We start from the raw sequence: 26,322 nt of genomic DNA on the forward strand, positions 1-26,322 counted from the left end.
CCTGGTATAGGAAGTGAAAGTGCTCTCTGTCAGTGGGCTACAATTGCTCACCATAGTCTCACACACCTTCACAGGTTGGTGTTGAAATGCCCCTGGCTTGTTGCCTGCATGGACTTCCCCTGCAATGCTCCCTCCAGAGCCACTGCCCTTGGTGGTGAAACCAGGAGGGTACTTGAGACATGCCCAGAACATTGAGCATTTGCTCATTTCATGCAAAAAGCAGATAAAAAATGGGCTAGAATGGTCTTCTTCCCAGTGAGGTGTTAACTCAGCCCAGGGAGCCCAGGCTGGGATGTTGGTGCTGTGCTGTGCCAGCCTTTCAAAGGAGGCTGTGATCATTCTGAAAAGTGTCTGAAGCAAAACCTGAGCTACTGATGAGTTTTGCAGCTGCCTGTCAGAGAAAAACTGCATTGGAGGCTTCAGTAATGCTTTTTCTATTTCCAGAGTTGCCTGCTGGTTGGGAGAAAATTGAGGATCCCGTATATGGTGTCTACTATGTAGAGTAAGTGCTGCTCCCTGGTTCTGGGGTGGCTGTTGGGTGGAGGAAGACTTTCCTCACAGTGGGCTCTGTGCTTTGCTGGGAGCATCTCATGCCAAGGAGGAGGAAACCCTGGCCCCCTTACAGGCTGGGGGTGCTATAGGGCTGGGGAGAGGGCAGTCATGCCTGGCCATTCTCCATCTATCCTGGAGTAGGAGTGGGCTCAGGGAAGACAGGAGTGCCCTGGGAGGGGGTTGAGCTCAAGGAAGACAGGAGCAACTCAGGGTTGGGGTGTGCAGGAATCCCTATATCTCACAAAATACTTCTATCCAGAGAACATTAACAAGTGTGCAATTAACTGAGCTTGATCCCCTTCATACAGTGCCATGATCAAAATACAAGTGTGCAAAGCAGACACCAATTCAGTTGTGTCAGAAGACACTCAAAAGGAGGAATGGTGAAGCTGATGTGACCAAACAACCACAGCAGAGGTTCTTGCATCAGGCTGTGTTGTTGGGAATAGAATTACAGGTTTAATGGGACTCTCTGTGGAATTAGAACAGCTTCTCCTTTATCTAGATGTCCGATCGCTCCTTTGGGAGATCTGAGTTCTGTTTCATCACTGACCCCATAAAATGAATTTTTAATTATGTGTATACTCCTGTCTAGTAGGATGGCTTATGATAGTCCTCAGAATAGATATAGAATACAGTTTCTGTCTGCTTTGGCTCATTTCTGACCCTACCATCTGTGCCTAGGGAAACAGGGTTAGCAAACTGTGTAATTAAGGCTTGACATTTATTTACCAAAGACATCAAGAATATTTTTCAGCTATTAAATGCCATGCCAAGAGGTCTTTACAGCATTTTTCCCTGTCACTTTATATATACATGCCCATTAGTTTTGTGGCACTCCTTACTCATTGAATTAAATCTAAAAGTAACAGCAATACGACATAATTTTATTTTACTTACTTTCTCTAAGCTAGCAAGATGGTTATAATTTTAGCATTTGTCTCTGTCCCTTCAATTCAGGCACTCTGTTATTGCATAATAGTTTTTATTGAGACACAATTGTATCATGAAAAAGTTTATATCATTTTTAAAATAGTTATCAATTTTCTTAACTTTCTGAAACTACCTTGAAATGAGAAATCTTTTACAGACCACATTAACTTGTTTTTATTTGACTAGCTAAATATTTTTCCAGCGATTTGATATTGATCTTTAGCAGAAAAAAAGTTCTGAACATAACTCTCTGGAGTGCTTCTATCACAATTACCTGAAAAATTGGTTGGTTGTTCGTGTGTTGGGTTTTAGGTTTTTTTATAAAGACACATGGGATAGGAGACAATATAATAGCAAGTTCTTAATAGGAAACTTTACTTTGGATACAAAGATGGGCTTTAAGCTGATATAATTTTCTAAGGTCTGCCTACTCCTCTGCTGCAGAAAATCACTACTCAAAATGGCTCTTGAACAGTTGATGAACCATAAGCTGCAGGGAGTCCCAGACGTGCCCCCACCACCCCAGCATCTGTGGCTGGTGTTCATCACTTGGTTTCATAAGATGGTTAATCCTCTTGTGGAGTGCATGGCTGGTCTGCCATGCTGGGACTGGGCTGCTTTTTTTCATTTTCCTGAGACTGGTAAGAAGTATTGACTCTCAACATCTCATACTGGTCAAAAGCTGCCTGACTAGTACAGCTGAAATTTCACCAATGCTGGTTTCCACAGGGAGCGTTTGATGGTGGCTGATTCTGGATAGATTTTGATTCATTTGGAGCCCAGCTCATAACGTGCACCCCTGCAGATATTTTTAAGACACCCGGTGTGCATTGATCAGATCACTGACAGATATCATTACCAGTGGTTGGGGTTTATTTGTTTTGTTCGTTTTTGCTTTGGTGAGCCAGGGAATGACTGCACCTCTGGGAATCTGATTAAAGCAGGGATGCTACAGGCCTGTCTTTTGAAATGCAATCAGACAGAGCACCTTTTCTCCTTTAATCTGATTTTTCACAGATAGATCACTACTTTAATGTGTTTGGAGGAATTAGCCATTCCTACTCAAGACATCGTATCAATACTGGAATCCTCTTGTTTTTCTAAATACTCTTTTTGGCACTACTAGGTGAGCCTTGATCCACACTCACTGCTGTTGGGTTTGTTTGGTGTTTTACTCCTTTCCTCAGAAAGAGGAGTTTCATGCCTGGCCCTCATTCCTTCTGTTTGCATAAAGGGTTTCCTAATTTATTGCTCTCTTTCATCTCCAGCCACATCAACCGGAAGACACAGTATGAAAACCCAGTTCTTGAAGCAAAGAGGAAGAAACAACTCGAGCAACAGCAACAGCCTCCAGAAGGTTGGCACCCCTGAGGGCATCATGGTTGGGGTGTTCATGAGGGAACGTGCCCTCCCTTGCCATGGCAGCACCATGCCAAAGTGTTTGTCCTTCCTTCTGTGGCCTTAAGTGTTTAAAGGCAAAGTCATGTGCACAGGAAATGTTGTGTTTGCCCTTCACATAAGATGCAGCAAAGGAGAAAATCTAGACCATTTTATAACCACTTAAACAGAAGCTTTCAGGCTTGTTAGAGAGGAAAGATTTTTCTTTAGATGTCCTTTATTTCTGGAAAGTTTATAGACTTCCCAAAACCAAGTAAAACAGATGTTTTCCTGTTTAATCTGCTCCATCAAGTAGTTCAAGTTAGATGGTGGTGTTCCAGTCTGCACTGGAACTCAGGCTGTCAAAGGAGATGAGGAGTGGGCATTTACATGCACTGGAAACCCCTCTACACGAGAGATTTGTTAACCCAAGACCTTTGGAAGATGTCAGGCTCTTACATGTGAAGTAATTTCATTATTTTGAAAGACTTTTTTTTCCCTCCCCTCCCCCCCTCCTTTTTTTTCTTTCTTACTTTTTTTAATTTATTTTTTTCTTCAAATGCAGCCCAACTGCAGTGAGGGGCATGTGGCATTTGGGCTTGTTCTTCCACTTAGGTGCCATGAGTGCCATGGGGAATAGATTTCATTTAAATATCAAGTCCACATAGATGCAAATCAAGAGCTTGAGGTAGGATGTCCCAGCAGAAAAATCAGTTGACCTGGACATAGAGATCCTCCAGAACTGGTTTTTGGACATCCCTTTCATTTCATTCCCTCTGTCTGTGACTGTTTCCTCTCTTGCCATGCTTCTCACATCTCCTCTGCCTGAACCCCACACTCGCAGCATGTGCTCGTGCAGCAGCTCCTAGTGCTGTTGTGAAACAAGTAACATTTCCCTCTCTGCCCTCTCCAGAATGGACAGAGGAGTGTCCATCTCTCCCACCACCCGCTGCTCCAAACCATGTTTCAAACAACCAAGAGGCAGTTCGGGAAGCACCAGTGCAAGGTAACAACCTTGTTAAACGGGTTGTAAAAGAGCAACAAGGTTTTTTTCTAAGAATGAAATTCCTCGGCCACCAGCAAAGGCAATATTTCCATCACTAGTGTCACACACCAGGGCATGTGCCTGCTTACCTGAATTCCCACAGATTTTGAGACTAGTTTCAAGACCACATTTGTTGCCGAATGCAAGAGGCAAATGAGATCACATTCATCGAGAAAAGGATTGTGGCTCCTCTGCATGAGGAGGGAATGATGGTAGAGTCTTACGTACTTTGAAGTTGTACTTATGTACTTTAGGCTATTACAGCCTTATTTTTTAGTGTCAGTGGTCTGTGTAGCCGATTGCTCGCAGGCCAGTTGCTTGTCTTAAGTAACTAACGAAACAGGATATGAATCATTCCTGAATTTGCAGCATGAGCTGAAGCAATGCCAGGTCAGGTTGCCAGCAAGGTCAGTGAGTTCCATTTGTACCTGCTGCAGTAAAGTGCTCTCTGGTTACAAGTGGTTGTAAGGAGGCTTCTCTTTGACTACACCTAAATTGCATGGAAAATGAATGGCATTGTCCAGGTCTGAAGGAGCCAGAGCCTGGGGAAGGTGAGAGAGGGGGTATCTGGCTGGAATGCATCTTCCTGGCAGAACTGGGAGCAACTGGGAGCTGGGAAATGCTCCCATGCTCGGCAGGTCAGCTGTGGTCTCCAAAGGTGGGCCTGGCAGGAGTGCTGCTGTGCCAGGCAACCTTTCCTGCCAGGAAGAGCCAGGGAATGCTCTCTGCAGCAGGTGGCAGCAGATCAGCCCTTACAAAATAGACATGAGGAATTTAGCAGTATCCAGAGCCCTCAGCACACTCCTATGGGGTATTAGAGTACATTAGAGTAATCCAGTCTGTCAGCAAGGAAAAGCGTGGGAGGTCTGAGGATGGTACCCTGACCACCAGGCACCTGGGTTTAGGCATGTTATCAGAGTGCCCCAAAAACATTGATCTTCCTCAGGGAGACATCTGTGAAAGCCAGCTCTGCCTTTTCCACTGTCAGGCTGATGCAAGGGCTGCCCAAGCATCTGCACACAGTGATGGAAAGGGTCCATCACTCGGGTCCCTTCCCACTCCCAACTGCCAGCCACCGAAATGTGCAGCAGTGTTACAGGAGAGCATTAACCTGTCTCAGCACCACTCTGAGTGATGTGTCCTGGTACCTGCTGATGACTCCTCCTCTCTTTCATTCCTTCCTCTTCCTTTCTCAGCACTGCTCCCTCTTCTCTTGCTCCCCATTTGCAGCAGCTGTTTCCAGCTTCCATATCCCCCAGCCCTGCGCCCAGAGGTTTCCATCTCTCCCCTTGATGGCACTGCTGGCAGGGACATGGGCACAAGGACCCCTCCTTGTGCCCCTGGCAACACTCTCCCAGCCTGGGCTTTGTAGATAACACTAATTTAAAATGTGATTCCCTCCCAAATCCTGTAGGTGGGACATAGCCTGTGGTGCTGCTGTCCTGTTACTGCAGGGCAAGCTCAGCCTGTATCTGTAGGCAGACACCAGGAAGCTGTGCTTGTTCTGTCTTTTGAACCAGAAATGAGCCCAGGACCAAGCCCCACTGCAGGCTGTTCTCAGCTATGTTTGTTACCTGAGACATTGGGTTGTACTTTGATAGTCAGGGCTTTTTGCAGGTTGGAGTCTGAGCAGAGCATCTGCCCACGATCTACAGGATTACTGTGTTCCTATGCTACCCTTCAAAGGCAGAAGACTACAAGTCCTCACTCTGCCTCCTCATGAATAATCTTCAAATATACTTTTTTTCCCCCAGTCAAAGGCTTATGAGTCTCAAATCCCCTCTCTCTCCCTCGAGGTCTCCTTTCTGAACAGAGGCCCACGGCAATGCTGCTGAGGTGTTTGAAAGTGCGCCAGCTCTCCTGGCTGTGATACCCACTGCTGATCCTGCAGCTGTCACCAGAGGGCTTAGTGGTGCAGCCTAAGCGTTAAAAACAATTAAAAGTGCAAAGGTGTTTAGTGTTGGCACTGTGAAGTACAGCAGCCGTGATCCCTTTTCCAAGCCTGTGCAACATGCTTTGCAAGGGTGCACTTTTGTCTGTGCAGCACCTCTTTCCCTCTGAACTGTGCTCCCAGAGAGCATTACCAGCCCTCCAGCACAGCTGCTCCGGTCCTGGGCCGCTCTTTGATCCATACTTCACACTGGCAGTGTTTCATCCACAACAGGCAAGGAGCAGAAAAGAAAGAGAAAAGGCTTCAAACAGTGTCTGAAGAACAACATCAGCGTCCTCCCCTTTTTCACCAGAGGAGGTCACAGGATGGTAGGGGTGGTGGGGCTGGGGGGTTGTACTAAAAAATATCACTGTCTTGCCAGAGCTCAGAAGTTGCTTTTTCCTCAGTGAGTTGGAGAAGGTCAAGTGGTGAAAAGCATAATGATGTTCCTTTCTGCAGAAAATCTTTCTGCAGACTCCTGTAGGAGGCATTTGTGCTGCCTCCACCCCATCCTTCCCAGGATGGACATAACCACCTCAGGACAGAGATAAGACACATATCTAACCAAGCATTCCCAGCTTTAATATATTCCATTCTTTAAAGCAGCATGTTTTCCCCTTTGTAGCCTTCAGGCTTTGGTGTGCACGACCACAGCTAACAAAGTGCCAGGTACTGGGGTTTTTGTTCACACCTTTTACTGCATGACTGGATCCAAGGAGACGGGTGGAGTGCCGTGAGATGAGAGGATGCAGGAGTGAAGTGCAGTCCTGTCCCTGCACACCGCTGTGTTTGTCTGTGTACTTGTTAGAACAGGGAGGGACAGAGGAAGAAGAGATCAAACACTCTTGCCTGCCCGTTTATAGATTTTTTTTTTCCAAACTTCCTACACAGGAAAACCTTTTTTTACACGAAACCCTTCTGAGTTGAAAGGGAAGTTCATCCACACCAAGCTAAGGAAAAGCAGCAGGGGTTTTGGCTTCACCGTCGTTGGAGGGGATGAGCCAGATGAATTTCTCCAAATCAAAAGTTTGGTGCTTGACGGCCCTGCAGCACTGGATGGCAAAATGGAAACAGGTACCGATTCTTTATGTCAAAATCATCACCACCATTTTGATTTATCTTTATACAGCTGGTTTTATGTGCCTTTCATAAAGGACTGTAACCCTCTTCCCCTTCTTGGGGAAAGGCATTCAGCTTTCCCATCAGCAAGCCAGGAAGTGAGATACCCTGAGAGGGATATGTTCAAAATCTTAAGGCACTTAAGGTGTTGGAATTTCAGATGTCAAAATATCCAACTGGGGCTCTTCCAGCTCCTGCTCTCCCCTGAGGAGGGAAGCCAGTAGTTGTGGGGTCCCACATCAGGCTGTGGATTACTGCTCCCCACTGTGACAATGGATGATGGATTTTTGTAGGGCTGCACCACTGTGTGTTTGTGTCTCTGCCGTGCTGCTTTCCCCTTTCCAAAGTTACTCCCAAGGAATGGGCAGAGTAGTGGGCTAGTTTGCATTTCCCTGTGTGGATGCACCAACAGCCAATTTATTTTGTAAGAAATCAGGCCCAGGACGATGGTTTAGTGGTGAAATATGAAATACGGTTTAGTGGTGAACACGGTGGTGCTGGGTTAATGATTTGACTCGATCTCAGAGGTCTTTTTCAATCTTGATTCTATGAAATCTTCTTAGGATTCATCTGAGGTCACAACTCCTTACTTGCAGGTCGAGCATCACAGTATTAAACATCCCTGTTTTGTAGCCCCCGTGTTAATAAAATGACTCATAACTTAATCGATACCTAGATTTTAGCCTGAATTATGAGACATGACATGTGGCACTGTATTTGAGCAGTTGGTATTTGAGAGCCTTCTGTTACAGCTCTCACGTACTCTCAGTTTTGTTTCTATCATATGTCAGTGTAGCACAGTGTGAAACACTGAGAACCGGACTTCAAAATAGCTGTTAAACGGGCCATATACCGTCATTTGAATTCATTAATTTTTTACGTGAGCCAATTCCATTTTCACTTTCAAAAATGTTTATGTACATAAAGGCTTTATGCAGTGAATCCTCTGTGTGCAGGGAGTTCTTGCTCGCCCAAGTGTCACCACCCTCCTTCCTTGTGCTGAAATGCTGCTGCTGCCTGTGAGTGGCACCTGTGGATGCTGCAGATCTGCTCTCAGGCTCTAGTCCTCACCCTCCCGGGGTGCACAAAATGTATGTGTTTGTGTATCTGTGTCCTCTGCAGGAGACGTCATAGTGAGCGTGAACGACACCTGCGTGCTGGGGCACACTCATGCCCAAGTGGTGAAAATCTTCCAGTCCATCCCCATCGGTGCCAGCGTGGACCTAGAACTGTGCCGAGGGTACCCCCTGCCCTTCGACCCCGACGATCCCAACACGAGCCTGGTCACGTCCGTGGCAATTTTGGACAAAGAACCCATCATTGTGAACGGGCAGGAAAATTATGACTCCCCAGCGAGCCACAGTAGTAAAACAGGGAAAGTAAATGGCACAAAGGAGGCGAGACCCAGCAGCCCGGCTGAGGTCTCCTCCAACGGACCCCATGGGTACCCCAATGACACGGTCTCTTTGGCATCTTCGATAGCAACACAACCTGAACTCATAACTGTGCATATAGTGAAAGGGCCGATGGGCTTTGGGTTTACTATAGCAGACAGTCCCGGTGGGGGCGGCCAAAGAGTGAAACAAATTGTGGACAGCCCGAGGTGCCGCGGCTTGAAGGAGGGCGACCTCATAGTAGAGGTCAACAAGAAGAATGTGCAGAGCCTCACTCACAACCAGGTGGTGGATATGCTGATTGAATGTCCTAAGGGAAGCGAAGTCACGTTGCTGGTGCAGCGAGGAGGTAAGTCTTCAAAACTGCTTTAAAAAAATTTCTTCTTGAAATTAAAAAAAAAAAAAAAAAAAAAAGCGTGTCATGAAAGATCTGCTCTGCTCTCCTAAGCTTCTCTGGAGAAATGGTTTTTGTCCTGAGGTGTAGGAGCTGCCCCAGGTTGGCAGTTGTCAGGTCACATAGATGTTTAAAATTATTTATTGTATGATGCTGCACTGGTGGGGGTGCACAGGTTCCCATGGGCACAGGCGCTGCACACGTCCTCTGGGAATGGGCTGAAGGGTGCTGTGGTTACACGTGTGGCTACACCTTTACTTGCATAACAAACCCTGGTCTCATGCTTGTAAAACTTGAGTGTTTTAAGTAGAAGATGGTAATTTCTTGAGCTGTTCTGGGCGATGGAAAAGGCTGGTGATATGTCCTGTAATTTGCAGTGTTCAAAATCAGATACCTAATCACTCTTCACTGGGGAAGGTTACACTTGGGATACAGCTGGGAGTGTAGGAGAGAATTTAAACTTCTCCAGGTTGTAAGCAATTTTTGGACACATTTGTTTGCTGTGCACTTGGGACTGCTGCTCATTTTTTGTTGCATTGCTGAGGCCACCAGCAGGTACAAAACCCATCCCCCAGGCAGTATGTCTGCAGCCACATGGAGCATGGATGGCAGGTAGCCTGTCAGCAATCAGTCCATCCACGGGAACTCTTTCCCTACACACAGTAAGTGTAAAGTAACCAGAGGAAGCACCCTCCACCTCTCATAGCACACTTTTGTCCTGTGGATTGAGATTGCTGGAATAGGGTCAAGCTCACAGGGAAACTCCAGGTCAGCTGTTGAGTGCAAAGTCAAGAGCACAGGGGCCAACTCTCCCTCCCTCTGCTCTGGCATTGTCAGTGGGGATCTCAGAGGAACAAACTCTGGCCTCACTGTCCCATGCAGTGGTTTTTATGGAAGACACACACATTGCCTCACAGGGATGAGCAAAGTTAAGCTAACGAGTAGGTGCTGGACACAGCCTCCAGCCAGCTCTGGGAGGAGTGTGTGCAATAAAAGTACTTTTCTGATTACTTTAATCTAAAGTGTTTTGGTTGTAGTTAGTGAGCAACAAAAGCCAGCCCATTTCAACCAGGGACAGGTTGCTTCCTGAATTTACAAGTCTGGTTTGTTGTTTTCAAAGACCTGTTTCGAGGCATTGAAGACATTGGTTCTGCAATTAATAGCTCTGGAGAATGCACTACCGTTCCTATACTCCTTCCTCTTTCCAAGTGCTTACTGTGTTTTTGTATTTTGATAGTAAATTAAAAAGTAGAGAACAGAATATATTAAGAATTCGCCAATTTTCAAAGTGTGAGTTCCTTAAAGACTTAGGGTACTGTAGAGATTTAAAAAATGCACTGCGTTCTCATGATTAATATATGTATTATGGAGAAAATATGGTTGGGAGAAAAATAGCAGCTATTATTAATCCTCCTGGAGAGTGCATGTATATCTGGTAACACCATACATTAATTATTTGAATTGTGCCTGACATTTAATAATCCTCCTTATGCCTTGAAGGCATAATGAAAAGATTTGATGAGGAAATAAAAGCATAGTTTTAATAAAATAGTAAATAGTTCCCTCGTAATCTTGTTGAATCTCTCGTTTTATAAAAAAAAATTAATTGAGAAACTAACCACATGTTGAGCATTTGCTATCACCTTCCTAGACAGGTTCCATATCAGTCTCCTTGAACTGCCTGCCTCGCTCCCTCAAGGTCCTGACATTTCCATCTCAGCACAGAGCACCTGCAGTTTCAAATTTCACGCTCTCGTGGTACAGGACTCAGAGACTGTGATGGGCCTGGACCCACAGTTAATCACTGAAACAGGTTTCTCTTCACACCCAGAAGAAAGCTGGACCAAAAGGCACTCAAGCTGTGGCAGAGAAGCCAAGCAGAGTATGGACAGTGATAGCCCCAGAACCGAAAACAGTCAGGTTTGTGCAAAGCTTGTAAGGTGATGCTGGTGGATGGGAGGCTGGATGTGCCCTGGCTGTGTGTGCTGGCAACCCAGAAACCACCTGTGTCCTGGGCTGCTCCAAAGCAGCAATTGAGGGAGGGGATACTGCCCCTCTGCTCTGCCCTTGCAAGACCCCACCTGCAGTGCTGCATCCAGCTCTGGAGGCTCCAGCACTGGAAAACCATGGACCTGTTGGAGCAAATCCAGAGGAGGCCACAAAATGGTTAGAGGGATGGAGCACCTCTCCTATAGTAAAGACTGAGAGTTGGGGTTGTTCAACATGGAGAAGAGAAGGCTTCAGGGAGACCTTACAGCACCTTCTGGTACCTGAAGGGGCTACAAAATGGCTGGAGAGGGACTTCTTATAAGGGCATATGGTGATAGAACAAGGGGAATTGGCTTTAAACTGAAAGTGAATAGGTTTAGATTAGATGTTAGGAAGAAATTCTTGACTGTGATAGTGGTGAGGCCCTGGCACAGGTTTCCCAGGGAAGCTGTTGTTGCCCCATCCCTGAATCTGTTCAGGGCCACATTGGATGAAGCTTTTAGCAACCTGGTCTAGTGGAAGGTGTTTGTGCCCACAGCAGGGTCATTGGAACTAGATGATCTCTCAGTTCCCTTCCAACCCAAACTATTCTGTGATTCTATTTTAAAAAAAAAAAAAAAAAGATGGGACTGGCTTAAATCAGCCAGCACTCAGTGCTACTGCTCTTGGGTCCTTTCTCCTGTAACTTGACCTCGTGTTACCCCTGCCAAGTCTTTTATCAGCAGTACCATCCCCAGACAAGGTGCCGCTATTTATTTTGGTCCAATGGCAGAAATGTGCTTGGCTGGAGTGTTTGATGAGTTCCTTCAGGGCCCTCGAAGCAGTTCTTCTTTAGCTTCCCTGTCACTTGTCCTTTCCTCCTCCTCCCTCTGGCGTCCAGTGAGGAAAGTGCTCAGATGCTGTCAGCATCCTTTCTTCAGCCCGGCATTTGCATTCAATCCCGCTGTGCAGGAAGCATCCCAGCAACACTAAGGCTGGTGTTCAGAGTTGTTGAAATGATTTTCAGAAGTGATTACTAATCAGGCGGAAAAATATTGGGAAAAGATGTATAATATACAGGAAAAGCTCTGCTTGCTCCAAGCTGCTGGTGCACTCCCAACAAGGAGGTGTAATTGTTAAAATGCAAACCCAGAGCTGCTGAGAGCAGTGTGTAAAATATTTACTGTGAAGTGTGTTCATCTGAAGAGCTGCCTTATGGGAGTGGGAGAATCCTGACACTGCCTCAGAGTGAGGAACAGAAGGATGATTTCAGGAGGGATGAAGTCGAAATGTCCCTTCTGTGTGCTCAGCTGCTCACTTGTTATCTGAAATCATTTGCAGGACTCATGCAGGGTTGGGGCAGAGGGATAAATACTTTATTACAAAGTCCAGAGGCCCCACAGAAAACTTACCTTGTCTATGTTCTGGTTTAATTTTTTATTTTTCCATCACTTCTCTGTAGGATTAATTTTATTATTGCTGTTGCTTCCCTGTTTCACCTGCACATAGTGCAGGATAAAACTCACTGAGCATATCTTGAGGGGTTCAGAAAGGGTGAATGCTGAGCAGAGTCAGGGTGCAGAGGGTTAATTGGGCTGGATATAAGAGCAGGTCAGCAAAGCTGCTTTTGCTTAACAAAATAAAGCAACAGAGAGGACAGAATAATTATTGTTTCTATTAGGAGGGAGAGATAGAAGATACTTAAACACAAGAGTTGGCTGAAGAACAACTGTGTGTTGTTTGGCCATGAGTAATTTAAACTGGAAATGAGAAGAAAGTGCCAAACCATTAGGGCTTGTAAGTCAAACTGGAGGAGGCACAAAGGCTTTGCTGCCTGAAGGTGAAGCTCAGCACGTTTGAAGGGGATAGGACATGTTGCCTGCAACAGCAGAGGAGATTCTTGATAACCCAGCAGGACCCTTCAAGGGCTGTGTACCTCAAAATAAACCAGTGCTCCTGGCTACAAAATGCAGAATTAAGCATATGTTTTTGTCCCTGCACTGGAAAATGTGATTACACATTTTGGTTGTTTTAAAGAACAACTCTTAATAAGACCACAAAAGACACAACTTTATTTTGAGTGTTTGTAGCTGAAAAGGTTCTTTTAAACTTGTAATTACAAAGTACATAAAGTACTTTTCACCAAAAAAAAAAGCAGAGAAGGAAGGTAATATTATTTGCCACTTGAAATCCATTTGTCATTGAATCCTTGTCTACGCACAGTAATCAACTGAAATAAGCAGCTCTCAAATATCTCTCCATTCTGCCTGGATTCTATTCATAATAAAAGCAAAATTTTGTCAGAGTAATTTCCCTGCTTCCCAAGGGAATTTTATTCTGGAAGTTGTGTCTGTTTTGGGACAGGTGGGGGGCTGCTTCAGTGCAAGTTATTCAGCAGAACCTCTGAGCTGTATTTTTTGGAGTCACTAAGATCTAACATTTGTTTCAGTGAAAACATTTGTGTATCTTTTTCATATATTTTGTGAATTACCTCTGATTAAAGAGGATTATATTTTTTCTTTTTTCCCCCTCTTTTTTTGAAGTCAGCCTTCAGATTAACCAAAAATACATGTTTAGATTGTGTTCAGTTACAAGAAATACCCTGAGCAGTGTTGGTTCAGGTTTAAATGGACAGTTTCCCTCCAAAGCTTTCACAGTTAGCGCTCACTTGCATCTTTATTCACTGGAAGGTCAAAAATAGCATAAACCTTGAGCCTGATCTACGTAATCCCCTGAAGATGTGTTCCAACTTTGCCTCAGATCAAAATTAAGGCACACAGGTGAAATGTCACTCACATGCCATGTGCAAATCAGTGGCATTTCTAATAGCTTTCCGTAGTGCCAAATTCACGTTAGACTGGGGAATGGAAATACATCTTGTGAAAAAAAAATATACTAGAGTTTCATAACTAAATGTATTTTATGGGAAGAGGAATCAATGCAATATCAACCTGTCTAAATGCTTATCAGTGGGCACCTGGGTCTTACCTTCATGTAAAAGTCCATAGTAAATCCCTTGTTTATGGTTCAATGGAATGGAAGGTGTTTGTGGGGAACAATGAGGTACGTGGAAGTGGGGAGGGATCTGTGCCAGCTCAGCTGGTCCTTGACTCAGTGGGCTTAAGAAGGTGCTTGTGACACATATAACTGCAACAAGAATTTTCCAGCAATGGAACAAAATTACAAAGCTCTAAAGCAATAAACCTATCAGCTCTCCTTAGCTACATGGACCTTCCCTTGCTGTTCTGGTGATGCTCTTGGCATGTGAGAGTAATGAGCCTCCACGCTTCCCATGGGGAAGAGTTAACTTGTCCTTCCTATGCTGGAAGTGAATGCTAGAGTCCACTGCCCTGGACTTGAAGGCTCTTTGTGGAGCCTAAAATGGAAGGACATCTTTTTTTTCTCTCTCTATCTTGTGTTCATGCTTTTGAAACATCACATAGTAAAATACCCATGCTTTTCTTTCTTTACGCTGTTTGCTGCAGCTCAGGCTCCCCCCAGCCAGGAGAGAGAGAGAGAGACACAGGATCCCTCAGACACAGTGGGAAAACTTTACAAACCGTATATCATAAAAACTTGTAATTGCATATTATAATAGAATAATTGAAATCAAATTGCTCTTTGAGCTCTAAAATGTCAAAATACAATTTTCAGGCATAGATGAGCAGTGGCACTGAGCATTAAATACCTGAGCTGAGTGAAATCTGCTACTGCTGCAGGTTTCAGAGGACGTTCCGTCACTACTCCATCCTTTCTACCCCACTACAAACACCTGTCAGCCTGAATTCTGTAAGCAAAAATATTGCCTTTGTACTTGTTCATCAAGAACCTCTCTCCTCATGGAAAGTTTCCTCTTCCTGTCCTTAGCAGAAGTGTTGGAACTGGATCATTGAGCTGTAAGAGCCAAAAAAAAAAAAAAAAAAGTGTTGGAATTAGAGCTCCTTTTCAGTTGCTATCCCTAATGATGTAAAACCATGGTAATTAGAGCTGCAATCAGCTATTCAGTGCAGACTTGAACTCTTTTGAACAAGCCACTCACTTCTGTTTGCCCTTTAGGCTTGCAGTGAAGAGTGAGTTGAAAGTCATGCCACTTAAGCATCGAGCTGCCAGAAAATTTCAGACTGTCTTAGCAGCTGCTGAATTAGAGAGAAAGTGAGTCCAAACTGCATTTAGGACAAAAATCAGAACCTGGGAATCATCTGATGGTTACCACAGAGCGTGTTTACCAGTGCCAAAGCTTGTGGAATGGGAAGAGAAGTTCACCGTTTCCAGCAGTGTTTTCAGTTCTAGTACAGAGAGAGCAGAGCTTTATACTGAGGTCTTTGTCCTGTGTTTGGATCCGTAGGAACCCCTGTGAGCCCCATCTTGCTGAGCACAGAGCTGCTGGTACCAGTCATCGTGCATGCCACCTTTATGGTGGTTTTTCTTGCTCTACTACCCAGCTGACCATGTTGTGGCAGCTCCTTCCCTCAACCCCCAGAGCAGGAGTAGATTTAATTCCTTTCTGCCCTCTGCTGTGCTCAACTCACTTCTGCATTTTTTTTAAATCCCATTTCAAGTCACCTCCTTTTTTCCTTGCCTTACTTCTGACAACCACCACCAAAGCTCCCGGTACCTTCTACTCAAGTATCTTCCATCAAACCTGTTTGTTGAATCTCTCAGCAATTTGAAACTCAGTAGAGATTATTTTGAACTGAAAAATACCTGCTTTTGAGGAACAAATAATACCATACAGAACTAACAGGTGGGGGAATATTTTTGATAGCTCATAGGCACCTCTCACTGGTTAGTAAGTCATAGTTAGAAAATCAGAATCGTAGTACACTTGATGAAATATATGTTCACATGTAATGCCAAGATTTATTTTTTAAGTGCATTACATTGTATTCCAGGGTTGTTACTTTGTAATTCCAGTGTTATGGATTTTCTGATTAAACTTGGAATCTTATTTGGCATTTAAAAATCTGACTTCTTTGTTTCCTCTTGTTTGTTTTTGTTATTATTTCATTTAAGGAGATTTGCCTGGGAAGAAGGGAATCAGATTAGTAAAGTTTGTAAATTGCTCTACAAACTGTGTTAGAAGTGAAATGAAATGTTTATAAAATGTTTTGCTGCGTGCCCCTTTCCATTTTCTGAAAACAGACTATCCTAGTAAAAGTATATTGTTAAAACTCATGTGCAGAGAAGGAGCAGGACTGAGGGAACCTTTAATTGAGAATAGCTGCATCTTTTTTTTTTCCAAACCACCAAGTCACTCTTTGTTATTCTCTTCCCTCTGTTGAGTGGAATTATATTCTAACAAGGCCAAAAAAAGCTGATGAGACTTTAAAGCAAGTTTAAAGCAAGTTTGATGTCACATTTACTATTCTCTTACAGCCTTATTCTGATGAAGGACTAGTATATCAAGAAGCAGATACAAGAATCAGTTGAAGTCAGAAAAAGACTTCAGGTTTGGGTATTTTTAATAAGAAGTTTGAAGTTCATACCCCTGATTAGAATTGCTTATGTGCATGTATTTCAATCCACTGTGCAAGTTAATTTTCCTGTAACAGCTCCGGAGTGTTAGATACGCCTTTTTGGGACAATGCTGTGTATTGTTATGCAGCACCATGCACTGATCACTGGTAATTGGTTTTGTAAAGCAAGGGAGCAGAAACTTGTTTTCTCTTTGTGATAAAAATAAGCCGAATTTAACATTTAAAATCAGGTCGTCTTATAAATAATGTAATATTTTGGATTACACGGTGTTTTTCCCCTTCAAAGTGCTTTACAGGTGTTAATCTCAGTGACATTAGCTGTTTGTTTTTGATGATCTGAATTTGCAAGGTTTGGGATGACTCTGCTTACCAAAAACACATAGGGAGAAGTTTTGGTGCTGCTGACATCCATGGCAAGGCTCCCATTAGACTCCAGGAGGCAGCAGGGTTTCATCAAGGTTTTGGGTGCCTGCAAATGCCTACAGCCACAAAGGGTAATTGTTGGTAGCTGGTTCAGACACCGAATAGTTTGATATGTGTTACTAATGTCCATGCAAATAGTGCATTTGCGGGAACTAATTAATTAGCATTACCACGTCGTGCTGGAGCTTCTCAGTACGAGGCATCCAGTTGAAGTAGTAAGTGACAAATTCGAATATCAAAAAGCCCAAGTGTGCAAAAATCTTACTTTAAGCTCCCAAAATTCCAGCTATAAAGATACCACACAGGAGTTCTTTCTATCTTTTTATTTCAAGCCTCTAGTATTCGTATCTTATTGCCTTTCCTAAACTATGGGAGGCTAAGGAACTCCAAGCAAAGTACATTATCATATGAACACCTGATTCTAAAAAGAGTAGCTTTATAGTATTACAGTTCTGATAATAAAGGAGACTTGGCATCACTGGTATATGAACATTTTAATTGCCTGCAGAATTTCCAGCTATTGCTGGTGTGATACATGTGAAGTGCTGACACTAATCTGTTAGTCATTCGAGGCACAAGTGTTTTCCCCTCAGCTACCCTTCATTAGCTCCATTTACACTGATTCTCTCCTAGAAATGAGTAAGCAAATGAAGAGATGCCTGTGAAATCTGCTTTTTGGGTCAGCATCAGCTTTACATGAGATACCCTGCATTTTTGTGGCAGCACGGCCTATCTATGCTATAGCTTGTGTCCCCCAGATATATGTGTCATCTGAGCTCCAGAGTTGCTTGGAAGTGTAAAATAGGATAGAACAGTTGCTGATTCATTGTTTGGCACTTTGTTACACATCTTGATTAATTTCAAGGGTTGATATAATTCCCTAAAGTTTTGAGCTATTTCACAAAGGGTACTTTAAGACCAGGAGAAAACCTGTACTTTAATTATGAAGGAGATGAACAATTAATGTGTTTGTAATAACGAAATAATATCAGTTCTGTGTAGACCTGTGTGCTGACAGCACAATAGTGGTGCTGTGCACGTTACACGCATGGCTGCCTTTTTGTGGCAGGGAGTCTAGATCTGCTTTAGCATCAGTGAGAAAAACAGAGCATTTTCTGACTGCTGGGAGAAAAAAACATGGCTGAAATCTTCTCATCAGGATGTTTTATTGTCCAAACCACCTTATCTTGCAGAAAGCAGTAGGCTCTGAGATGAGAAGAAAACAGGGGCTTGCTTAGCAATTGAAAGATGAGAGCTCTGAAACTCTTCCTGAAGGCTTTTTTTTTTTTTCTCCCTAACTTGAGGTTTTGAAAGTTGGCGCTTCCCCCCCCCGCCATCCCCCCTTATGTTTTGGTTTGGTTTTGGTATTAAATGCTGAAGTGGTATAAGTGGAGCAACTCAAACCCACACAAGGCTTTTTTATATCAAATGTGATGTGATGTAACACAAGGTGGCACAGCAGAACCTAACACTGTGCATTAGATAAGGCAGCTTTAGCTGGAGATGTGCCTCCCACATCTTCATCAGGATTTGCAAAGCAGGAAATGGAGCAGACTTGGAGGTGTGCAGCAAGGAGGGTTTCATTCCACTCAGTTTTTCCTCCTACCCTTACGTACCACCTGGGTGGCATTTTGGTGTCCATATACTTGTAAATAATGAGGTTTTATCAGCGACATTGCAGGTAGGTGCAGTAGCTGCTGCCCTGATTTGGCATTGTAATAACCAGTCATAACAGAACTAATGAGGTATCAGAAATCCAACAAAGGTCTTTGTAAATAAATACATTCGGAGAGTCAATAAAAGCATAGCAGGTGGGCAAAACTGAGGAATAAGGATGGCTTTGTAATGACTAGTCACTGATTTTGTTCTGAAACAGATTGTTTTTAAATATCTATCCACCTGTCTCAAATTCTCACCATTCTGAATTTAAATTTTTTCCCATTCCGCATTGGGATCTTATGTTTATTCATTTTAAAGTTTATTTTTTCCGGGTCATATAGACTTATTTTTGTGATGGTGATAGTAATGAGGAGTATACCATCTTAAAGAACCTGTTAACCTGTGTCTTTTGTGCCAGAAGATCTGCATAGTACCATGAGTTGGACTCAAGAAGTTGACAGGACTTGTAGACCAGACAGTCTTGGTAGAGGAGACTGAGCTTCAGGGAGGTGACACAGCTGGCTGAGGATGCTGGGGCAGGTCAGGACACTGTGGCTGGGGGTGCATGAAGGTAATGTTGGTAGGGATGTGCAGGTAAATAAATATCAGGGGGGTTGTCTCCATCTTTCAGGGATAGTTTCTGAGATGTACAACTACATACTTGAAATTATATTGAGTTACTGTTTTATTTTAATAGAAAACTATTTTAAATCTGTAAAATCATTGTCCCCTAGTAAAGGTTTTCTGTCTTAGTGTGCCATATGTGCCTTTGCACTCCTCGGGTCTGAATCTGGCTAAGCATTCTGTAAAGTATTAGCTTACTATTAAGGGATGTTATTTATTAATAGCAAAATCAAACTAATGCCAAGAGAGCCCTATTTACAGGCATCCCCATTGTGCAGGCTGCTCTCTAAATATGAAATATGAGAATGTGCCATAAGCCACCGAGTTTGGGCATGTGGATTTACACCTTGTAGCAATGCTGTGGTAAGTCTGAAGACAAATGCTCTCACTGAGCAGCATAAATAGTGATGTGACAGTAGCAAAATATGGTTTCTCCTCTCTAGTGTCCTCTATACTGAGTTTGGAGAGGCATGTGGGATTGGCCTTGAGGTGCTGCTGCCCTTTGGTACCTACGTGGCCATGCCAAGGGACAGGCAGCTGAGGAGAGGGGCTTTGGGGCTGGACATCTTCAAACTTGCAGCATGCCCCAAAAATTGTGAGATGTGTTCCAGAAATAAAGCTTGTAAGCCCTGGATTTTGTGGGCTTCTGGAAAAGAATAGTTACCTTCATGCATAGCCACACATGTATGCTTATGTATGTGAAAAATAGATATATAATACCTGTGTATACACACACCCTTATCTATACAAGAAGAACACGGGAGTCTCTAATTACTTTCTGATTCTGGTGTTTAGCTTCTGAAATTCGTGAGATTTCAGAAATTTAATGTCCATGTACATAATTGTTTAAATATTAACAAAGATTTTCATTTAAGCGTATGACTCCAACAGCTCGAGCTTTATGGTAAGCTCTTCATTTAATGAGCTTCAAAATAAAAATGCAAGAACTGCTGACATGCTTTCAACCATAGGCTAGATGGTAATTGTCACGCTAATTCTCAAGCTCTTTATTATCTTACTGTCTTGGCATTACCTTATATATATTAGTGCATAGTTAAATTTATATTTTCATAGTAATTAAATAGCATTTTATTAGACTATATCTTTTTCATCGCTTCTAAAATCAATTCTTGTTTGAGATGCTGAAAATATGACTGAGACTTTAACGAGGAGGAATTGTTTAGCATCCCAACCAAAAATGAGTATTTGAGGCTAATACAATTTAACATCTTTAGAGCATCTAGAACTGAAATTCATGTTAATGGCAATAATGTTCTATGCCTCATTATGCTTTTTGTCAGTGACAGTGGGTTAATAATGCCCAAGATGATCTCTTCAAAACATTGCTTTCTTAGCATTAGCATTGAACATTAGCATTAGAAATGTGTCATTTTTCACTGCATTTGGAAGTTACCAAACTTGATTTATGGCAGGGCTGTATTCCTGCAGTGTAAATTATTCTCTTGCTTAAAGCTTGTATTGCATAGCTAATTTTTTGCTAGTGCAGTGACACTCTTGTTGTGCAAATCACGATGACAAGCAGAAAAGTTGAGCAGGGACAGGTAGGGGATTTCTTCATGATGGTACTCCTTATGCCTGCCTCTCTTGCTGCAGGTTATTCTTATTCTTTCTCCAGTCTGGAAAAGACCAACTTTCATCTACTTTTTTAGATAGTATTTGTCCTTTATTAGAAATTCTTTGGCAATGGATTATACAGAATCAAGGGAATTGCTTTGTCACCACCAACCTCCCATTCCCTGCCCCCCTGGCAGCACTAATGGCCATTAGCATTAATTATTTAAAGTTCCTTGTTTTGCACACAGAAAGCAGTAATCAATGTTCCATGCCAGGTACATGGTTGTGTACCCCCAGACTCTGGTACTTTACCTAAACCTCATCTTTCAAAGTGTCTGTTTTCTTTGATACAGCCTTTGGTTTTTATTCAGCATGGTGTAAGCGCTATTTAGAAAGCTTGAGGGTTGTTTTTTTTTCCAGGCAGGAACATTTTCTCTGTAAATGTTAACCTTATGACACAGTCTGAAATCTTTTTCTTGCGTTTTTATTCATCTCCAACTAATTTTCAACACTTGTGCACTCTGGGCTGAAGACAACATAATGGCAAAACCTAACGGATGACCTTTCCACTTAGACTCACACATGCCTTATTTTGCTGTTGGATATAGATGGTCCACAAGATGTCCACTTTGGAAGTTTAAGGAATTGCGAGAAGTGAAAATCTAGACACAGCTGGTTTTCTCCTTCATGTGCAAAACCACCCCAAAACCTAAAAATGTTGAGCAGTAGCCACAGATGTTTTAAGCCATAAATAAGATGATAGTCTGGCTTCCAGACTGGCTGTTAGCAATTCCAGGAACCTTTGTCCTGTGAGTGGATTGTGCAAACTGATATTGAATTGTTCCAACTTAAGTTGAAATCCCATTGAAATATATACTTTTGTGTGAGTGTGTGGTGAAGAGCAAAGTGTTCACACCAGCTGACCTCCACATGGATGACTCCTATGGAGCCTAGAGGTAGATCTTCCTTAGGATTCAACTCTAGATAATTTTGATCTACCGTCTTTAAAACATGGGGCTGTGAAGCAGGGCACATTGTGTCTGGTGTCCCTTTAGATAATTTTTGAGCATTTATGGCCTTCTGAGCTTTCACCAGAATCAAGCCCAGGCTGTGGTGTGGGTCTGTAGTCACACATTGCATTTGTATATGCTCAGTAAAGCAGAATTTACCAGGTGATGTGTTCCCTTCCCATGTTAATTAGGTTGCATAAAGACAAAGGAGTTGAGAAAAAATGTTCCTGTAAGAATAGAGGAGAACTGCATGTTAGAAACGGCAACACTTGGGGTCACAGTTTTGTCCCATGTGTTCTTCCATGAACTCATCATAGGCAGGGTTAGGAACCTTACAGCTTCCCAGCTCCAAAAGTTGTACCACATAAGATTGAACAACTAACACGTGCCACATTGAAGTAAGCTGAGTTGAGGCCTTAATTCATGGACCACTTTGCTCACAACATAACACAGTGTCACGCAATAGAAATACAGCTCCTGATGGGTGATGGCATTAAGAGTGCCTAAGTCATGCTACAAAACTTGCTTAATGATTTGTATTTTTTACCCTATGTTACAAAATGTAGTTGAGCAGATGGATGCAGCCAGCTGTACATAGAGCTTTAGGGAGTACTGGCGAGAAAAGAGAGAGGGTTTTGTTAAGATAAATGTAATAATCTCTGTGATAATTAGTTTAATTTAGATCCCTGCATCTGACTCATTTTTGACTAACCTTGTATGAAGCCTTTCTTGTCTTGCTGACGAGTCTGTGAATTTAGTTTGATTACAATCCCTTTTTTTGTTCTTGTGGATTGCTCACTGATCACTGATATTTTTCATTAAGCAGTTGCTTTATTACATTGTTATTTAGAGGGGAGTAATTTGTGTTTTCTAATTAATTTAATTCCAAGCACATTTAGTAAGTAGCTACAATGAGCCCATTCAAGGGGTTTTAGGTCATATTGACATTGTTTGCCAGATGTACTTGTTTGTTTTAAAACATTGTTAACTCTGTGATGACAACAGTCCCATTCAATTGCTTGACTCTTTAATCTTCTCTAATCTGCATCTCCAAAACTCCACAAAATTAGAAGATGCATTTCAGGTACTGGTGAGAGGTGTCCATAGGCAGCAAATCACAGAGGAATTGTACTGCAAGCAGTGTCAGTATAAACTATTACTGTTCTAGTATCAGAGCAGGGACAAGCCTTTTGGCTTCTCTTAGCCAGCGGTGTGGAGCTATTACTCCAATCACTAAAAAGCTGGACAATGCCAGAAAGATGCAAACTGGGTGTTAAGTCCACACTTGGCCCATTTGCCTCTGAAAAATTTGCAGTGAGGCTTCAGGGGAGAACAGGCAGCCTTGGAAGGATGAGCTTCCAAGCAAGGCATGGTGTGAGCAGTGATGAGACATGTTAATGGAATCAAAAGATGAATATTGTAATTCATAGCTGTCAATATTCCAGATTCATAGGCTTGGGCAATGTCTTTCCCAGAAGCTTTTTGGAAAAGCTTGGCATTTTCTCGCTAGTGGTACTCCCAGGATTTGGGGGTTATTCAAGCTTTTCGTGTTCATCACTGTTAAATACTGTATCCATTCCATCATCTGAGCATGAAAACTACCCATTATACCTATCATTTGCTCATTTGGCCTGCTGCGTCAAGAGCTGGAGTTCTGAAATGAGACCCTAATTAGATGAATAAATAACATTTTCACAGGGAAATGTACAGGCAGTTTATTCCCCTGACTATAAGCTTGTCCCATGAAAAACTACTAACATTTGGTAACTTGTTCTGCAGTCACTTATTTTGGTGAAAAGTCAATTATTGCTTGTTCTGCAGCAAAGTCTGGCACAGAGCAGTGACACTGTAAGATACACTGGCCTCTGAAGGACTCACCAAACAATGGTCTTGATGTGTTTTCCATTACTTTTCAACTGTTTTCCATCTCTTTGGGATCAGAACAGGCAAAATTAATGACAAACTTGAAGGAAAGGTTTGTTCAGTGCTTCATACTTATTAAATTTTAACGTTGAATGTTTGTGATGCAATAAACTGAATTCTGATACAATATGAATGAACAGCCCAGCTGCATTTCTGCTTTATATTTTGGAGGAAGCATTTAAATTACTGTAATATCTTTTCTGTCTCATGCTGGTGTGTTAAGGGTGCATGTGTGCCCAGGGATCTGTTCTACCTATTGATTTAATAGGAAAGAGCATCTCTTGGAAAGGGAGAGTAAACGTGTGTGCACGCACGTGGAAGGAGGGAGAGAGAGAGAGAGAGGAGAATCTCTGTCTGTGTGTTTATCTCTGATAAATGATGCCTGTTAAAAGTGTGACTTGCTATGAACATTATTAGCGCTTTCCTCTTTAAGTGTGTTATACAAACACAGTCCCCGTCAGCAAAAATGAAGCTGCAGTCTTGATTGTTTAGTTCAAACAGTTTTGATGTTTCATTGTCCCTCGATCAATCAGTGCCTGGAGGGATATCAGCTATTGGCTGGGAATGCATCAGTGACATGCAGAGCACAGATATTCCTCAAAAGCTTGAAAATATTTCATTTAAAATCCTCATTGCAGTATGCATTCCAGTTTGAGAGCAACAGCAAAGTGAGCTCTGTTTATCATTTTTAATTGTGGATCTTCCCTATTCAGAACTAACATTTCCCAAATTACCTTAAAATAGGCATCTTCCTAGACAGATTTGTAATTCACTTGCATCACTTATTTTATTCTCTGTGTAAAAGTTAGATGAGGGCATGGGTTTTAGAATAAACAAAATGCATAAAGTAGAAAACGTAATGCGGCATAAATGCCACATAAATCACATGCTAAAGACAAAAGCAGATTTCAAACATCTGAATTACTGAGCACTTAATGTGCAATGTAATCTGTGTTTAGGTTTATGTTTGTTTCTGGAGTGTCACACAGAGCAAAATATGGGGAGTTTCCTCTCTTCCAACAGTTATAGAAAAGGGAGGTCTTGGGCATTCTTGCAAAAGGCACAAGAAAGAGCTTTTCCTGCATTTGTAGGTAAACCCCTGGACAAGTGTTTCCTTTGCTGCTGGCAACTGGGCTATATGCACAAGTAGTTGATTGAAATCTCTCTTGAGTTCTCTTGCTCATCACAGAGCGAGTAAGAGGCTGCTTCAAAATGCAAAATTGTCCTTGAAAAAACCTTCCCCGGTGCCCTCCCAGTTGTTTCTTCCTTTACATCAACTGCAACCTGTGTAAACCACCCTTCTCCAAGCTCCTGAGCTTCCCCCCCAGGGGTCAAGGCACTGGTTGTGCTTGTTCTCAAGCCACAGCTCTCTGAAATTGTAGCTAACAGATAAAACCTCTGGCTTCAAAGATTTACACTGAGGACAGACAGGAAGGAAAACGTGTTTTCTCAGCAATATTCACATTTTTAGGGATAAAACCTTATTCTTCCTCATGCTTTTGTTTTCCTTTGCCCAGCCCGCACCTCTAGGCTCAAGCCAGTGCCCGTTTTCCCATTCAAAAATCAGTTTCTAGAGGAATACTTTTTAAAAAATCAACCTGTTTGCCCTGCACCTCCGCGATTGGTCCGATAAAATCGCCGAGCCGATCGCGTCAAAGGGAAAGAGCCTCGGCTTAATTGTGAGCTAAGTCTCCCGTAATCCAGGGGAGCATTTGAGATTCTGCCCGAGCGTTGGGTTTCGGCAGCCGCTGAGGGCTGTGGGTTTCTCTCCCAGCCTCCCGGCTGCTGCAGCACAAGTCAGCATAGCTAATGCAGATAGAGAGCTCCCCCCGCTCCCTCTTCCCCGTCTCTCGCTCGCTCTCCCTCTCCCTGTGCTTTGATTCGATATGAACAGACTGGTAACTCCAATGCGAGAGCGAAAGCTGACATAACTCTGCAGATGGCTACGTTCGGATGATACACCTAGGGATTTTTCTTTAAGGGAAGGTAACGTTTAATGCTAATGTTTATTTTTCCCTTGTTGCCATTTTTCAGGACTGCCGGTCCCAAAGAAGAGCCCAAAGTCGGTAAGCACTTCTCAGCTACTATTTTTTGTCTGTTTGTCTGCTCTGAAGGGGAAAGGCATGAGTTTGGCTTGTTTGCTTTGTGGGTCTTGATTGTTTTAAGTTGTCTTTCTGTTGCAACCATGATTACCTTGCACGGCTCCTGCTGCATGGGGAGACTAGAGAGGAATGCAGTACGGAAGGGGGACTTGTTTGCAAATAAAGCCTCAGGTTTACAGATCCGCTTCCCTGACAGATGAGCTTCTCTGTCGTTTAACTTACCAAAAAAGACAGCTATTGTTTCCTTTTAGAAAGATGGGAGGCTCCACCTTCTTGCCAGATAGCAATTCCTGTCGGGTGCTCATAGGCACCAACCTTTTCCATTAACTCCCTGAGTTTTCTTGAGTACCCTTGGCTGAATTATTAACGGAATGGGAAAGCACGCACCTTGTCGAGGGAGACAAAGCATGAACGGAGCATGATTACAGTTCCCAGGGAATACAGTCAGCTGTCTGGGTGCTTGCTCTGGAGGCATTTTCATACTGAGCAGGATTGTGCTGCAGGTGTAAGATTCCTAATTTTTTTTTTAAAAAGCAACAATAGAACAGTATTTTCTTGTCCCCTCTGATCTTATTTCCATGTAAAGCTGTTACCTGGATGACATGTTAGCTAGCAGCACGGAAGCCGTGATCTAAAGTATCTCTAAAGCTCCATGCATGATATTATGGAAGAAATTAATGTGCTATTTGTATGCAACAAAAAGAAATGTTTTATTTTTAAAGGAAATGAAATACTTAAAGCTTGAAAGTTTGCAGTTATCTGTTGGGAGTGAGGGAAAGGCAGAATTCTCTCCCGGGAGCTTTGGGGAAGCAGAGCG

The 26,322-nt window shown here is 42.9% G+C and overlaps 1 protein-coding gene across 28 annotated transcripts in view; it reads left to right on the top strand.

The window, feature by feature from the left end:
* The window catches only part of MAGI1 (membrane associated guanylate kinase, WW and PDZ domain containing 1), a 351,112-nt gene that overhangs the window by 273,718 nt on the left and 51,072 nt on the right, over nucleotides 1-26,322 (top strand). For 24 of the 28 annotated variants that reach the window (XR_007904719.1, XM_051788759.1, XM_051788766.1 and 21 more), the window contains 6 exons: nucleotides 445-502; nucleotides 2,754-2,842; nucleotides 3,776-3,868; nucleotides 6,729-6,911; nucleotides 8,079-8,699; nucleotides 25,438-25,469. Coding sequence is in view for 27 of the 28 variants with exons in the window: in XM_051788759.1 (XP_051644719.1) it covers nucleotides 445-502; nucleotides 2,754-2,842; nucleotides 3,776-3,868; nucleotides 6,729-6,911; nucleotides 8,079-8,699; nucleotides 25,438-25,469 (1,076 nt within the window). In the remaining variant the exon portion in view is untranslated. The remainder of the gene's footprint in view (nucleotides 1-444; nucleotides 503-2,753; nucleotides 2,843-3,775; nucleotides 3,869-6,728; nucleotides 6,912-8,078; nucleotides 8,700-25,437; nucleotides 25,470-26,322) is intronic. The other 4 variants (XM_051788751.1, XM_051788755.1, XM_051788756.1 and 1 more) reach the window with 1 other exon arrangement.

Source organism: Manacus candei, unplaced genomic scaffold (genome assembly GCF_025592945.1).
Source record: "Manacus candei isolate 608988 ecotype Guabito, Panama unplaced genomic scaffold, ASM2559294v1 h1tg000025l, whole genome shotgun sequence".
In the NCBI taxonomy this organism is placed as follows: domain Eukaryota; kingdom Metazoa; phylum Chordata; class Aves; order Passeriformes; family Pipridae; genus Manacus; species Manacus candei.